General features: G+C 45.1%; 1 protein-coding gene across 1 annotated transcript in view; it reads left to right on the plus strand.

Moving 5' to 3' along the window:
• Positions 1–16,222, plus strand: part of SLC22A15 (solute carrier family 22 member 15) — an 86,629-nt gene that overhangs the window by 34,260 nt on the left and 36,147 nt on the right. Inside the window, exons 4-6 of the mRNA XM_077767842.1 lie at positions 7,302–7,434; positions 8,100–8,264; positions 11,559–11,688. Coding sequence (XP_077623968.1) covers positions 7,302–7,434; positions 8,100–8,264; positions 11,559–11,688 — 428 coding nt within the window. The remainder of the gene's footprint in view (positions 1–7,301; positions 7,435–8,099; positions 8,265–11,558; positions 11,689–16,222) is intronic.

Raw genomic sequence — 16,222 nt, forward strand, 5'->3', positions numbered from 1 at the left:
TGATATCCTGGTTTGGATTTTACTTTGTTTAAGTATTGGCCAAAGGGATGAGAAAATGTGTCAGCAGTTGAGTCGAGTCTGGTGAGTGACCTCTTCCCAAGATGTTACATCAGTACCTCTTCTCAAATACTGTAAGGATCCCTGTCCTACAGTGTCTTGTGTGAGCTTTGACAAAACAGAGCTCTTTAGATCACATAGTAGGTATGTGATAAATATATAAAGTATATTTGAAAAGTTTTACAAGTTGGAAACAATGTGTTTACAAGTTGGGAGACGGTACATATAGAAAGCTGGATGTAAACACATTGTTCTAAGTCCTTGAATCGATTTAGAATTGATTTCTAAAGCAGTTGTGCCCAGTTTACCTAGATCTGTCAGGGAGTTTTCCTGGGTTTCAGCTCTGTTTCTCTCTCAGAGAGAGCACAAGCAGGGGAGGGCAGAGAGAGAGAGAGAGATAGAAAATCCCAAGAAGGCTCTATACTGTGAGCACAGAGCCCAGTGTGTGGCTTTGCTCCCACAAACCATGAGATCATGTTCTGAGCCAAAACCAAGGGTTGGATACTCAACTGACTGAGCCACCCCGGTGCCCCCTAATTTGCCTTTTTAAAAATTTGACAATGCCTTTAGATTTTTCCATCCATTCCTGAACATATTACAGGAGAAATAAGGAAGTGCATTACCCCAACCAGCATTGACATGACGTTCACACATGGAACTGAGAATCAGAATTTGGAATTTGCTGGTCAAACGTCTTGTGGGCTGCTACTTCTTATAACTGCCATCCAAGCCAACAGCTCTCCAGTCTTTGGAAGGATGGTCATTATGGCCTTTTTGGTGGATTGGAGTTCTATAGATGTGATCAACAGACCAGTTGATTATTGAGAAGGCACATTAGCCCCTTCTTAATTAGGCATAAAACAGATCAGTATGAGCTTGAACATCTTGACCATATAAACAGACTAGCAAAAATCAAGGTGCAGGATAGTCAAGACTAAAGGTGCAGGCCACATTTTAAAGGCATGAAAACACCAAAGCAAATACCAACAATGCTAAAAATATAAAAAGTTGCTTGAACTTCAAGGTATTACAAATTAATACAACAAGGCCTTGTTTATTGGCCATTGTAGGAGAAGGGATATCCCTGTGACAAATACAGTCCTCTCTTTTCTAGGCCAACAGGGTATCTAATATTGGATTTATTTTTCAACCTAGAAAAATGTCACTATAGATATTCCTCATGAATTGAAAGTTCTACAGTGGAACTATCTGTAATCCAAAATAATTTTTTTACAAATTAGAATTTCTCCTTCAGCTTCCAGAACTCTTATAATCTCTTTCATGTGAAACTTTACAGTATATTTTACCCTTTACAGATCCTTAAATCAGAGCTTCTTACCATGATTGAATCTCTTTTGCTGACTCAGGCCATTCTTACTGTAGAGTGTGGTGACTGGCACCTTGAAGAGCTTCAAGAAGGTTTGAAGCAGGGTACTGGGGAAGTGAGTTGGAAGAGAAAGAGGTGGAAGGAGAGTAAGTAGGATGTTCAAAGTCAAGATTTTAGAGGTGATACAGCTATTGAGGATGACTAGGTCTAGGATGGGGGTTCTTAACCTAGGAGAATCATCTGGAGAATTTAAAAAATATGCCAATGCCTGAGCCCTACCCTAGTGTTCTCAGGGACCTAGGCTCCTTCAGCTTTTGACTGCACCATTATTAATTTGTGGCCCTCTTCATCATGGCCTTGGATAGAGTCCCAGCTTTCACATGGACATTCCAAGCAGTGGGATAGAAAGGAAGAAGGGGCAAAGGGTAAATCAGCTGTCTCTTAAGACAAAGTCCTGGAAGTTGCCACATGGTGCAACTGTTTGCATTCATTGTGCAGAACTTGATAATGTGTCACATCTAATTGTGAGAGAGATTGGGGCATTAGTCTTCAATCTGGCTAGCCATATGCCCAGTAAACACGCTATTACTATGGAATGGAGGAAGAGTGGCTGTTGCTCAAAACAAGCTAGCGTCTCTATCAGCTCTAGAAGGGTAGTGGATTATGTCATCTGGTAACGTGATCTTCCGGTGAGTTGACAATTTTGAAATTTCATTATCTTCTCCCACCCCAGGCTCTCAGGTCCATGGGTGCAAAAGGAAAAGCAGGCTCCAGTTGAAAGGGATCCAGTTCACTGAGTGATTTCCACAGGGGACCACCAAGCTTCAGTCAGGGCAAGAATGGGAAGTACAGGGAAGTTGATGTAGGGGATTTTTCTGATGATGACATTCATTTCTCTATCCACAATCCCCCTATGTCTGCTTTTCTCTTTAAATGGCATAGATTCCATTATTATACTAATTACTCTTTCATAAATCCCCACAGTGCCCTGGCATCCCTCTCTCTTTGTAATTTTCCAGAGAAGTCCCCAACTCTGTGTAAGCTTAACTCCCAATCCTCCTCACAAAATCGGTAACTATGAAGCCCAACTGTATAGTCACCGTGCCATGGCAGTCCTGCAATATTTCCTTTGAATGGGTCACATCCCGTTCCTCAGAGGAGTCCGTCATAGTCCTCCTGAAACTTGAAATGCCCCCCCACCCCCCACTTCTACTTCCCTCCAACCAGTGACCTTACTTGATATTTCAGTGAAAAAGAAATGAAGCAATTGGCCAGGGGCCTCTCCATTGCCTGCTCTGAGTCCACATCCCACCTTCCTCAGTTGCTCTCTCTCATCAGCATGCACACCAGCCTGTAACCTGTCCCACATACCCATCCCCACACTGTCCCGTTTCTTGGTTCCTCTTCACAGCAAAACTTCCAGAAACCATTTTGTATAGCACTGCTGCCAGCAACTCCTCATCCTCCTCCAATCAGGCTTCAGTTCACACTTCACTGAAATTGCTATTTTGAAGTGTCTGCTTGTTTCTAAATATAACTGCGTGTCTCCGTATCTTACCTGACCTCTAAAGCAGAATCCACCCGCCTGGCCGCTCCCCCCTCCCCGAATCAGATTTCTTCTCGTAGTGTTTGTGACACCATGCTCCTCCCTGTTTTCCTGCTGTGCCTCTGAGTCCTACTTGTGAGTCTGCTCTAATGGGCATTCTGTACTCTGCCTCTGAACATGGGGGTGTCCTGGACTCCAGCCCTGAGTCTTTTCCCTCTCCCTGGAGCTCCAGACCCGTGTCCAGACTTCTGCTTGGCATTGCCACTAGGATGTTTTATAGGCACCTCAACCTTAGCAAGTCCAAACAGAGCTCTTTCTTTCCTATCACATACCTGGTCCCCACTTGCCACCTTCTCTGCTTCAATAAAGGTCATCTAGTGAGTGGCCAAAGTCAACGACTTAGTTGAAACCCTTGATTCTCTGTCCCCCACCCTGTGTCATTCATCAGCAAAGCCTGCCACTTCCGCCTTCGGAATGCATCGCAAGTCCTCGTCATTCTCCATCACCATTGCTTCTACCCTCATGCAAGCCTCCATGGTCTCCTGAGCTAGTGCACGAGCCTCCCCGCCCCCACTTCTCTGTGCTGTAATGCGCTCTCCAAGAATGGTCAGAGTGATCTTTAGAAACATAATTCCAGTAATCCAACACCTTCCCTTTGCCCTGGAGTAATACCTCAGCTCCTTCCCGTGGCCCAGGACCCTGTGTGATCTGACACCTGCGCACCTGTCTGGTCTCGTCATGGCACCCTGCTGGGGGCGCACTGGTGGGCCTTCACCTTAGGGTGGGGGCTCTTCTTCTCATGTTCCCCAAATAGCTTTTCAGAGTAGTCACTTCTGGTCCAGACATCACCTCCCCAGAGAAGCCTTCCCTGATTACCCTATTTGGAGAGGTGCCCTCCCAGTCTATCCCTATGTGCTTATTCTGCTGGCACTGACCATCTGTGAGGGAAGAGGCCACATCCAGCTTATTCACATCTGTGTTCCAGTGTTTAATGTAGTTGTCAGCCTTCAGTAGAAACTAATCAAGTATTTATTGACTGCCCAAACGAAAGCCTGTCTAGAATACATCTCAAATGTTTGTCACATTGCTTCCATCCCTCGTATTCGAACCATGACTGTCACCAGGAGCAGCAATTCCTGATTACTATTTCCAATAGCAGCGACACCCTAGTCTATGATCTCTCATCCATGAGGGGCTGGTAAAACCAGTTCACTAACCTTGTAAAGGATGGTTTAGGGGAACTGGGGAATCCAGAAGTCAAGCCAGCAGTAGCGAGGAGCCGTTATCTTTGTTTATTTTCCAGTGAATATTATTGTCATTATTGCTGTGAATTTTGTTATTGTTGCTGCACAGAGACGTCCAGAAGCTGTGTGGTCAAGAACCTCACCGTCGCAGTCCTATAGGAAACACAAGAGAGAAAAAGCTCAGATGTGCTTTGATCCTTGATGACTGCTTGTCGGAGCATGGGAAGGGAGGTCAAAGACCCGAAGGGACGGCGGGGGGGAGAGAGGGGTGCGCCTCCTTGCGTGCGTGTTCGGGCTCTTCCTGAGCCTGTCTTCCTGGACTTCAGAAGAAGGGGCTGGCATTTCCTGGTTCTCTGTCTCTGTGATTCAGGTCCACTTCTACCTTTGTAACCAAAGATCGCCATAACACACCATCAGTGAGGGTTTCAGATAATAGCGTTTTAAGCAGGAGGTGATTTCTTTCTCTTTAATTAAGTTCACAAGTTTCCCTAAACTAGAAGATTATAGTACTCAAGGGTTTTTTTTTTTGAGGATTGTAATTTTATTTATTCATTCATTTTTTAAAATTTTTATTTATTTATTTATTTTTTACAAATAGTTTATTGTCAAGTTGGTTTCCATACAACACCTCGTGCTCATCCCCACACATGCCCTCCACCATGCCCATCTCCCCCACCACACACACCCATCAGTCCTCAGTTTGTTCTCAGCATTCAAGAGTCTCTCAAGGTTTGCCTCTCTCCCTTTCNTCAAGGGATTTTTTTTTAATTGAGGTAAAATATGCCTAACATAAAATGTAACATTTCAGCCATTGTAAGGGTACAGTGGCATTAAGTATATGCATGCCATGCAACTGTCACCGCTGTCCGTCTCTAGAACTTTTTTATCCTCCCAGACTGAAACTCTGTTCTCATTAAATAGTAACTCCCCAATTCCCCCACCCCGCCCCCTGTAATCCTATTCTACTTTCCGTCCTTGGCTTTGACTACTCCAGGTAAAGGATAAACTTTCCTCCTATGCCTCCTTTACCATCTACTGCTTCACTTCTGACCCTTCTGGCCACCAGACTCATGAGAGAGGGTTTGTGGGGGCAGATGAGGCAGGTCCCCACATCACACAGCTCGGCCACACCCGCTGGGTGTCCTACAGCGCAACTTACTTCCAACACCATCCACCTGGAGGTAGCATCGCATCCCATGGCTTTCAGGGCTCCGTCCCACTGATTCCCACTGATGGCACAAGGCGCACGCTGCCACCACCTTCAGACGCTGGATGCAAGTCTGCAGTGTTTCCTGTGCTTCTGATCCACCAGAAATCAGAGGGTGCTGCGGTATCCTCCTCAGGATAGATGAACTTGCCAGAGCAGCTCATGGGACTCAGGAAAACATCTTACTAGACTGCGGGTTTGTTGCAAAGGATAGAACTCAGGGAACAGCCTGATGGAAGAGAGGCACAGGACGAGGCGTGTGGGAGGGGCGCGGGTTTCCATGCCCTCTCAGGGCACCACTGTGCCCACACCTGCACGAGTTCACCAGCTGAATGCCTGTCCCTTTGGGATTTTAGGGAGGTGTCATGATACAGGCGAAACTGATCAAATAATTGGCCGTTGGCAATTGGTTCAACTTGCGGTCCCTCACAGCCTCCCCTGAGGCAGGGGTGGGGGGCAGGGAGGGGTCCCTTGGTGACCAGCCCTCATCTAAGGAGCTTTCCAAAAGTGACCTTAGTAAATAAACTGAGATGTGGTTGAAAGAGGCTGTTAAAATAACAGAGGACACCCACGTCTCCTTTGTTGCTCTGAAATTACTTCAGGAACGGAGAACAAAACTAAACATTACTAAAGATTTCTGTAGGAAATTACGAGGGTTTTAGGAACTGTGTGGCAGGAGCAGGGGAGGAAGACCAAGTATATGTTTTTACTATAAATCACAATATTACAGTCATAAATAAGTTCTTACAATATTTGTCTTTTATCTACTTACTTAGCATAAGGTTAAGTTTCATCTCTGTTGTAGCTTGTCAAAACCTCCTTCCTTTTTAAGGCTGCATAATATTCTATTGTATGGGGGGGGGCACCTGGGTGGCTCAGTCAGTTAAGTGTCCGACTTCAGCTCAGGTGATGATCTCACAGTCAATGTATTTGTGCCCTGCGTTGGGCTCTGTGCTGACAGCTCAGAGCATGGAGCCTGCTTCAGATTCTATGTCTCCCTCTCTCTCTGTCCCTCTCCCACTCATGCTCTATCTCTCTGTCTCTCAAAAAAATTTAAAAAAATTTTAATATTTTGTTTTATGTATCTACCACATTTTGGTTATCCATTCATTTGGCTTTTGTGAATAGTGCTGTTGTGAACATTAAGGTTCAAATATCTGTTTGAATTCCTGCTTTCAGGTCTTCTGTGTATATGTCCAAAAGTGGATTTACTGGATCACATGGTATTTCTATTATTAACTATTTTTTTTTGAAAAGTACTCGAGGGACTTAAAACCTATTAACTTCTTAGAGAAAGGGACTGGTCATTGATTGCCTCATATATGTCATGTTGTATGTTAGGTATCAGAGAAATGGAAATGAGTGGGTCATAGCTCCTTCTCTCAAGAATACAAGGACTTAGGGGCGCCTGGGTGGCTCAGTAGGTTAAGCATCTGACTCCTGATTTCAGCTCAGGTTATGCTCTACAATTCGTGAGTTTTAGCCCCACATCAGGTTCCATGCTGACAGCCTGAGATTCTCTCTATCCCTCTCTCTCTGCCCCTCCCCCATGTGCATGTTTTCTCAAAATAAATAAGTAAGCTTAAAAAAATATAAGAGTTTAGGAAGAGGGACATAGTCACCAAATGCATATATAAAAATAGCTATTATATACTGTATTCAGTGCTGTAACAAAATGTGCGTAGTGTATGGTGGGGGCACATTACAATGATGAAGTCTAGTGCTTCTGAAGACAAAATCTCCTTGGATATTATCCAGGGTAATGACCTACCAAATTCTGGTCAGTAATGGGTATTGCAGTAGAGAATTTCCAGTGTATATGTTTTGGTTGTACATCTGTTTGTTTTTTTTTAACAGTCAACTCAGCCCATCCATCTTTTCTGTGCTCTAAATGTCCCTTTTGTTTTTTTCTTCCTCTAGTGGTTTTTAATTGCCAACCGATCCTACAAAGTCAGTGCAGCAAGCTCTTTCTTCTTCAGTGGGGTGTTTGTGGGAGTCATCTCTTTCGGTCAGCTGTCTGATCGCTTCGGAAGGAAAAAAGTCTATCTCACAGGTGAGCCACGAGAGTGCTCATGCACTGAATACGAGGACTTATTTCCCTAAGGTTCTAAGGGAGATAATTAGGGGACTATTTCCTTAAGGTTCTCAGAGAGTTCCCCCTGGATACAGAACTGATTTTTATTACACAGGCAAGAGGCCACACTGCAGCCAGAGTTGGTGCTAGCAAAGCATTTTAAACCAGCAGCGTAGCTGAGGAAGGCCACGTGTTTGCATGTAAGCTTTTCAGAGATGATGGTACTTTCTGCACCTCAGGGATGCCAATTTATACCGTGGTTCTAAGGAGATCAGAGATGGAGCCAGGGTACTGGATCCATTTCCTTACATCTTGCATGTTGGTTCATGTCAAATATGTTCTGTAAGACTCTGTAGTTCTCCTGACAAGCCGAGGATGGGCTGGGAGTTTTCCATTCCCAACAGTAATGTGAAGAACTGTGAACAGCGCATGATCGACAGATATCAGCTTGTAACGAAGGAAGAAAAACCTCAGTTGTTCTTTATAGTTTTCAAGAGAACATGTTTTTTTCTTTTAAACAAACACAGCTCAGAAAATTTAAGTTTACAAAGATGTATCTTTACAAATGTAACGAGTATCATTTGTTACTTTGATCAAATGCTGTTTTCTGTCTGGATTATTGATGACTATCCCTCTTATTCTAGGTTTTGCTCTTGACATCTTATTTGCTATTGCCAATGGGTTTTCCCCCTCCTACGAGTTCTTTGCAATAACCCGCTTCCTGGTGGGTGTGATGAACGGAGGCATGTCCCTGGTGGCCTTTGTCCTGCTGAACGAATGTGTGGGCACTGCCTACTGGGCACTCGCAGGTACTGCCTCACTCCGCGCAGATAAGGGGGATGGCGATTGGCCCCGGAAAACCCCATTGGGAACCAGTTTAGCCCCAGAGTCCAAAAATGCACTTGGACTTGAGACTGTCTATCTAACCATTAGATCTGCGTTCCACAGTTTGTTCCGTGTGACCTTGAATGAGTCATTTTATTCGTAGTCCTCTGTAGAAAGTCTCCCCTGGGTTCTGCCTCATAGATGGGGAACTTCCCTCACATCCTCACAGATTGTCTCCAGATTATTCCGAGAGCGTCTGTTTCCTCAAAAGGGCATTAACTGCTTTCACCTTAAACTGAAAAATATGGCAAACCTAGGAAATCCTAGACACTCTCTCCCAGCGCCTTCTTACTGTATTTATTAAATACTTCTCTCATGGGTTGGGGAGGGACACATCAGAGGGACCAGATTACAGAAGGCCCGTGCTAGGCCAAATGAGAAATTTGTTTCTCTTCAAAGTGCAGTGAGAAGTCAGTGGGTGAGTGAAGTAGCAGAGTGATAGGATCAGAATGGATACAGAAAGCCGACCCTGGCAGAGGTGGGGGAACAGACTATGGAGGGACAAGAGGGGAAATTGCGGGGTCATTTGGGAGGTGGTTGTGGTTGGCCTGTGAAACGTGGAACAGGCTTAGACAGGTACAGGGAGAGGAGCGGGGAAGAGATCCGTTTGAGCTGGATTTGGGGGGCACAGTGACTTGCTGAAGGATCGGAGTGGGGAGAAAAGAGGAATCGGGGGACCTCGTGGCTTTGCTCGAAAACTGGGTGGATCGCTGGTACCCTTTACAAAAATGAAGTCAGACCTGCCAAAATTTGGCTTTTACTTGTGCAAACTGAGCAAAAATAGCAGGCTTGGGAATTATTTAAAACAAAAGAAATTGGAAAAGTAGGATAAATATCCAATGGCCCATCAGCAGTTATAAAACCACCAGTGTGGTTCTCCAGAATTACAATGTGCAGAAGTGGCGATTTGAAATGCTCATTTTTTTATTACCTTTTTTTTTTTTTTTAACCAAATAACCACATCTGCATCTCCACGCCCTATCTCCGTTGTCATTTCCAGGCATACACGTGCAGCATCTTGCTGGACGTTAAATAGGAGTGTCACTGAGACCCTCAAGTAAAAACATTGCTTTCTTTCACCTCAAATCTCCATCTCCCAGCACCTCTGTGCATGGTCATCACAGCATTTAAGGCCATTGAACTAGACCCCTTTGAATCATTCCCTCTTACCTATCACACCCAATTGATACCAACTCTTAGCTGATTGTAAGTGACGGAGACTCAACTCTGAGGAGCATATGTGTCTGAAGGGAAATTATTTGGAGAATATAACCAAACCTCTGAAGAGCCAGGCCTCAGAGAAGCCCGGAACCAGGAAGTCAGATGCTCCTTGTCTCCCCCCTACCCCACCACCCCACCCGAGAAGCTTCTGGTACATTCAGGGATAGGACCCCGTAGCTCTCTGGATTTACTATCAAGTGTAGTATTTAAACTCCTGGGTAAGGGGCACCGGGCTGGCTCAGTCGGTGGAGCATGCGACTCTGGGTTATGAGTTTGTGAGTTCAAGCCCCACGTTGGGTGTAGAGACGGCTTAAAACATAATCCTGTGTAAGCGCTCCACCAGCCCAGCAGAGGTCGCTGCAGTGGGGGCCAGGATGGGCAGCCCCCACTTGAACCACGGAAATGGAGTAAAGAGAGATCTGCTTTCCGGAAAGGGGAAGGAGTATTCTTGGAATTAGATACAGTGCTAGGGAGACAATATTTTGTAGCAGATACTCACCACAGGTGGCTTCCAGATGGGTTTGCTTGGGGCGGGGGAAAGTTAATAGATGTCAGGGGCTATACCCACGTGTACAGCAGGACAGCATAGCTGACATTTGTATAGCATGCATTATTTTGTCTGAAGTTAACAACTGCTCTTCGAGGTAGGTATTATGATTTCTGTTTTACTGATGAGGAAACTGAGGCTGGGAGACGTTTAGTGATTTGTGCACCACAGCAAGCGGCAGAATTGGGGTCTGAACTCAGCCCCTCTAAATGGTCCCATTGTGTGGGCTGTCTTCCTTTCGCCTATGTTGCTGTCAATGGATACCGAGCGCTCGGAGCTGTTCTGAGCAATGACAGACAGTCTTATTCTTGGAAGCCAGGTGCTGTCTGATGCACCGTAATGAACCTGTAATAGCTATTGATTATCTTAAGTTTCCAGGGAAATCATAGCGTCCCACTCCCTTATATAGCTGGCTGGCCACGTGTCCTGAACATGCTGAAGGTGCCGCTTCGGCTCTCCCCTCTTCCCCCCCCTTTCCTCACCAGGGCACAGAGTCTACAGGTCACTATTGCTAGAAAATGAAGATCTGTGGACAAGAACGCAAGTCAGCATTTCTTTGATAGGATTGTTGAAGAGAACTCTTGTCACAAGATCAACAGCATCCTGTTGCCATGATTTGCCCATGGAAGCCCGCTTTCCCCCTGAAGGGTGGAGAGAGAGGATTGGGACAGCACACAGGCTCTGTCGTCAGGCAAACTGGGGGCGGGGTCCCAGCCATGCACACAGCTCCATGCCCTGGGCACCCAACCTCTCTGTGCTGTTTCCTCTTTGCATAGGTGTAAGGCACCTGCTTTATAGGACAATGTGTGTAAAAGGCTTAACACACAATAAGTAGTAGCTCTTACTGCTACTGATAGTGATAGTAGCAGTTGTGGAAGGTGTGTCCCAGGTAGAAATTCACAAGTATACTGAGCAAAGCTAGTGGGCTTACTACCTGTCTCAGCATTTATTTCAAAAAACATAGGAGTTTTTTAAACAATCCCGTGGTTGATTTTTTTCGATCAGGATGCTGGTAAAAATCCATGCTTCATGGAGACAGACAAACAAATAGAAAATGTCATATATCTGGTCGTAATAAATGAAGTAGGGCAGGGCAATATGCAGAACTGAGTAGCCTGTGATGTAAAATAAGGATCTGAGGCACAGCCTTGTGAAAAGGCGAAGTCCCAGGATTGCAATCACAGGCCAGGCAATTGTCAGGACGGGCTTGAGTGCAGAAAGCATTTGGACAAACCCTTAAAATCTGCCTTGTACTTTTCTCCTTGTCCTTCCTCCTTTGCCACTAACTTGCTGGCCTCTCCTCCACGTTGATCCTTTGATACTGAGTATTTGGGTAGGATTTTCCTTCCCATTGGCATCTCCCTAGGAAGGCACCAGCTTGTGACTTGGGTTGGCAAGGGTGGCGAGGATGGGGCTTCCTCCTGTGACAGGCATCTTTTCCCCGAATTAGGATCCATCGGTGGCCTGTTCTTCGCGGTTGGCATCGCCCAGTATGCCCTGTTGGGATACTTCATCCGCTCCTGGAGGACCCTTGCCGTGCTGGTTAACCTGCAGGGAACGGTGGTCTTTCTTCTGTCTTTGTAAGTACTTTTTCCTCTTATGAGGTTTAGTTTAAGAAGCAGAGGGCATCTCTTAAGAGGATGCGGGCCAATGAGCGATGCTATTCCCTTTCAGGAGTTTGCCTGAACTGACTTTGGCGAAGAGCCAAATCCAGCAGGCATTGGGAGGAGAGATGCTTAATTAATTCGGAATGCAGGTGTCCCTTGGGTGAAGGCACCAGCCCGTAGACCATATTTGGACCTGTGGGTGGTTGACCCAGGGTACCAGTTTCTTTTTTAACCTACTGCCCCAAGCGTAAAGATCCTCAGGCTGGATCAGAGCACGTGCTAGATGTGTGACTCAGGCACGTCACCGCCAGGCAGACAGACCATCCACGTCAGATATGTAGTGGGTGGTCGACATCCTGAGCCTGTTATCTCCGGGCGTCTAACTGTGGGTGCGGGAGGACTCGCAGGTACGGCAGAAGCCCTTAGTGTGGACGGCTCAGTGCAGTAAAGTGTGATCCCCCGGCCAGGGCAGGGGCTCCAGGCGACTCGCTGCGGTGCCACACCATGGCGCTCTAAACACGGTGAGGTGAGCTCTTTTACCGGTGCTTTTCCCCCACAGCAAATACTTTATTAATATTGTTTCTTATAGAATATGTATCATATAATGTAGAATACGATAATATTATTTGTTAATATTTCTCCCTAAATAGATTCCAGTAACAATGAAACAAATATTTAAGAGACCTTTACAGAGTTCTCCATAAAACTAACGTTATATGCCGACCATCTTGTTGGGGCCCAGAAACCCAGTTTCACCTGTAAATACTATACCACATTCTGAGCTTTAGTCTCAAAGAAATAATATTATTTCATCATTTTAATGATATTTAAAACCTTCAGGTTTTTAGTTTTACCTCACCGGAAGTTTTGGTGTGCTTATGAAAGGCTGTCTCCTGAGGTTTCAGACCTCTTATTTTAATCCTGAAAATCTTTGGGATAAATGAAACTTTCCAGCCAGCGGTACCGACTTCTGTGCTATAAAATGAGGGATGACTGCAGTAGAATTTTCCTTCAGATACATCTTGAATGTAGTAGTTCTTTCTTCAAGTTCTACTAACTGAGGCTCGGCGAGGATTGAACTGAAATCTGCTCCCATATTCTCTTTGAAATAAGAGAATTAAGCACAAAAATGAATATAACAGTGGGCGTCTGACTGGCTCAGTAAGAAGAGTATACAATTCTTGATCTCGGGGTCATGGGTTCTAGACCCATGTTGAGCGTAAAGATTGCTTAAGGGGCACCTCGGTGGCTCAGTCAGTTGAGTGTCTGACTTTGGGTCAGGTCATGATCTCATGGTTTGTGGGTCTGAGCCCCATATTGGGCTCTGTGCTGACAGAATGGAGACCACTTTGGATCCTCTGTCCCCCTCTCTCTGCCCCTCCCCTGCTCATGCTCTCTCTTTCAAAAATAAATAAAACATATAAATTTTTTTTTCACAAAAAGATTACTTAAAAATAAATAAACTTGAGAAAAAGGATAAAATAGAAATAGCTTACCTATACTTTCTTTTTTGAGAGAGAGAGGAAGAGTAGGAGACGGGCAGAGGGAGAGAGGGATTCTCAAGCAGGCATCACACTCAGCATGGAGATTTACATGGGGTTCAGTCTCACAATGCTGGGTTCATAACCTGAGCCAAAATCAGGAGTTGGACACCCAACCAACTGAGCCATTCAAGTGCCCCAGTTTACCTATACTTAAAAAAGAAAAATATTAAATGTATTCAGTTATGTGAGTTGGACTGAGATAGTTTTACTAGAAAGGGAAACTAACAATATTTTGTCAGTTCATATTTTATAAATTTGGGGGATAAATGGGTGCCTAGTACAGTCCTTGAATTAATGAGCATTCATGTAAATATTGGTAGATAAATAAATTTTCTTTTTAAACAATCAGTCTGTTATTTCTCATTCCAGTCTGGCTGTCCTCTCTCCTTCCATAGTAGAGTGACTTTGATGGATCACATGAGCCGTTCTGACTTTCTTTTCTGAATGTGGTCTGAATTTGTTATGGCCCCAGTGCTGGGTGGGGGCANATAAGAGAATTAAGCACAAAAATGAATATAACAGTGGGCGTCTGACTGGCTCAGTAAGAAGAGTATACAATTCTTGATCTCGGGGTCATGGGTTCTAGACCCATGTTGAGCGTAAAGATTGCTTAAGGGGCACCTCGGTGGCTCAGTCAGTTGAGTGTCTGACTTTGGGTCAGGTCATGATCTCATGGTTTGTGGGTCTGAGCCCCATATTGGGCTCTGTGCTGACAGAATGGAGACCACTTTGGATCCTCTGTCCCCCTCTCTCTGCCCCTCCCCTGCTCATGCTCTCTCTTTCAAAAATAAATAAAACATAAATTTTTTTTTCACAAAAAGATTACTTAAAAATAAATAAACTTGAGAAAAAGGATAAAATAGAAATAGCTTACCTATACTTTCTTTTTTGAGAGAGAGAGGAAGAGTAGGAGACGGGCAGAGGGAGAGAGGGATTCTCAAGCAGGCATCACACTCAGCATGGAGATTTACATGGGGTTCAGTCTCACAATGCTGGGTTCATAACCTGAGCCAAAATCAGGAGTTGGACACCCAACCAACTGAGCCATTCAAGTGCCCCAGTTTACCTATACTTAAAAAAGAAAAATATTAAATGTATTCAGTTATGTGAGTTGGACTGAGATAGTTTTACTAGAAAGGGAAACTAACAATATTTTGTCAGTTCATATTTTATAAATTTGGGGGATAAATGGGTGCCTAGTACAGTCCTTGAATTAATGAGCATTCATGTAAATATTGGTAGATAAATAAATTTTCTTTTTAAACAATCAGTCTGTTATTTCTCATTCCAGTCTGGCTGTCCTCTCTCCTTCCATAGTAGAGTGACTTTGATGGATCACATGAGCCGTTCTGACTTTCTTTTCTGAATGTGGTCTGAATTTGTTATGGCCCCAGTGCTGGGTGGGGGCATTTACTCACTGGGACATGAATTCAGGTCAGGAACAAAGAGGAAACGAAGGGAAAAGACCATGTAAAACCGAAATAGGCCTAGAATGCAAGGCTTCCCACAGGTGGCTTCCAGTTGATCTGTCCTGAAATCAGTGGTTTCCTCCCACCCTGTTTCCTGCATCCCGTGTTCCGGACACGGCAGCTGCGTGGAGTCACCCACACTCACCATGAGCCGTGCAGTTTCCCTGCCTCCTACTCGCTGCCGCATCTGCCCCTTTAACAGCCTTCCCTCATTTCTTCCTGTTTAACTCCTAGTGTTCAAGCGCCACCCCCTCCAAACTTCTCCTGATCACACCTCCAGCTACAATCCATTTGCTTCTGAATTCTGTAGCACTCAACCCATGCCCTTCGAGCGGGGCTCTTGTTTCCACCTCCCGCTGGAGTGGAGCCCGTCTCTTCCTGCACCAGGAGCTCCCAGATGGCTGCAGGCTCTCAGCTTGGTTACGCGTCCTCCAGCAGCAAAGCCCAGCACCTTCCACCCAGAAGACCCCTCGCACCCATTGGACAGGTGTTATCCCAAAACATCTAGAATTAACCTTCAGAATGAGCCATCAGCCGCATACGAAAATGTCACATTATTTTAGATTCATACCTTGTGTTTTTGTTGTTCTAGAAACATTATCGCTGAGTTTAAAAATTCCTCGTTTTCACTGTACTTGGATTTGAGCAGTTTTACCTAAAAATCAGCACTCCCATAATTTACCAAGATTTTCATCTTCTAAGAGATTCACACGACGGGTTGCGAGCCGAGGCAACATTGTTGAATTAGCACCACGGCTTCTGAAGTTGGCCTCAGCACCATGGAGAGGGCACGGTGTTCAAAGACTGCTTTTTCTTTTTTCCTTTTCTTTTCTTTTCTTTTCTTTTCTTTTCTTTTCTTTTTTCTTTTCTTTTCTTTTCTTTTTTTATTTATTTCTAGGAGAGAGAGAGAGAGACAGCGTGAGCAGGGGAGGGCCAGAGAGAGAGGGAGTCACAGACTGAAACAGGCTCCATGCTCTGAGCTGGCAGTCAGCACAGAGCCCGACGCGGGGCTTGAACCCACGAACCGCGAGATCATGACCTAAGCGAAAGTTGGATGCTTAACCGACTAAGCCACCCAGGCGCCCCACAGACTGCTTTTTCTTTTAAGAACACATCTCGCTGTTTGATGTGCAAAATCTGCATGTGTTTGAATTTATATCCCCAAGTCCATCCATCAGCAGCTGGGTGAGGCTTTGTGTAAGTAAGCCCATTGGCTTCCCCAGATGTGGGAATGTGTCTGGTCCTCAGTTTGTGTACGAGGTACACACTTTCCTCATATTTATTTCTTTTTTTAAAAAATATTTTTATTTATTTCTAGGAGAGAGAGAGAGACAGCGTGAGCAGGGGAGGGTCAGAGAGAGAGGGAGACACAGACTCTGAAATAGGCTCCAGGCTCTGAGCTGGCATTCAGCACAGAGCCCAACGCGGGACTCGAACCCACGAACCGCGAGATCATGACCTAAGTGAAAGTTGGATGCTTAACCGACTAAGCCA

This window comes from Crocuta crocuta, unplaced genomic scaffold, assembly GCF_008692635.1.
Source record: "Crocuta crocuta isolate KB4526 unplaced genomic scaffold, BGI_CrCroc_1.0 scaffold180, whole genome shotgun sequence".
In the NCBI taxonomy this organism is placed as follows: Eukaryota; Metazoa; Chordata; class Mammalia; order Carnivora; family Hyaenidae; genus Crocuta; species Crocuta crocuta.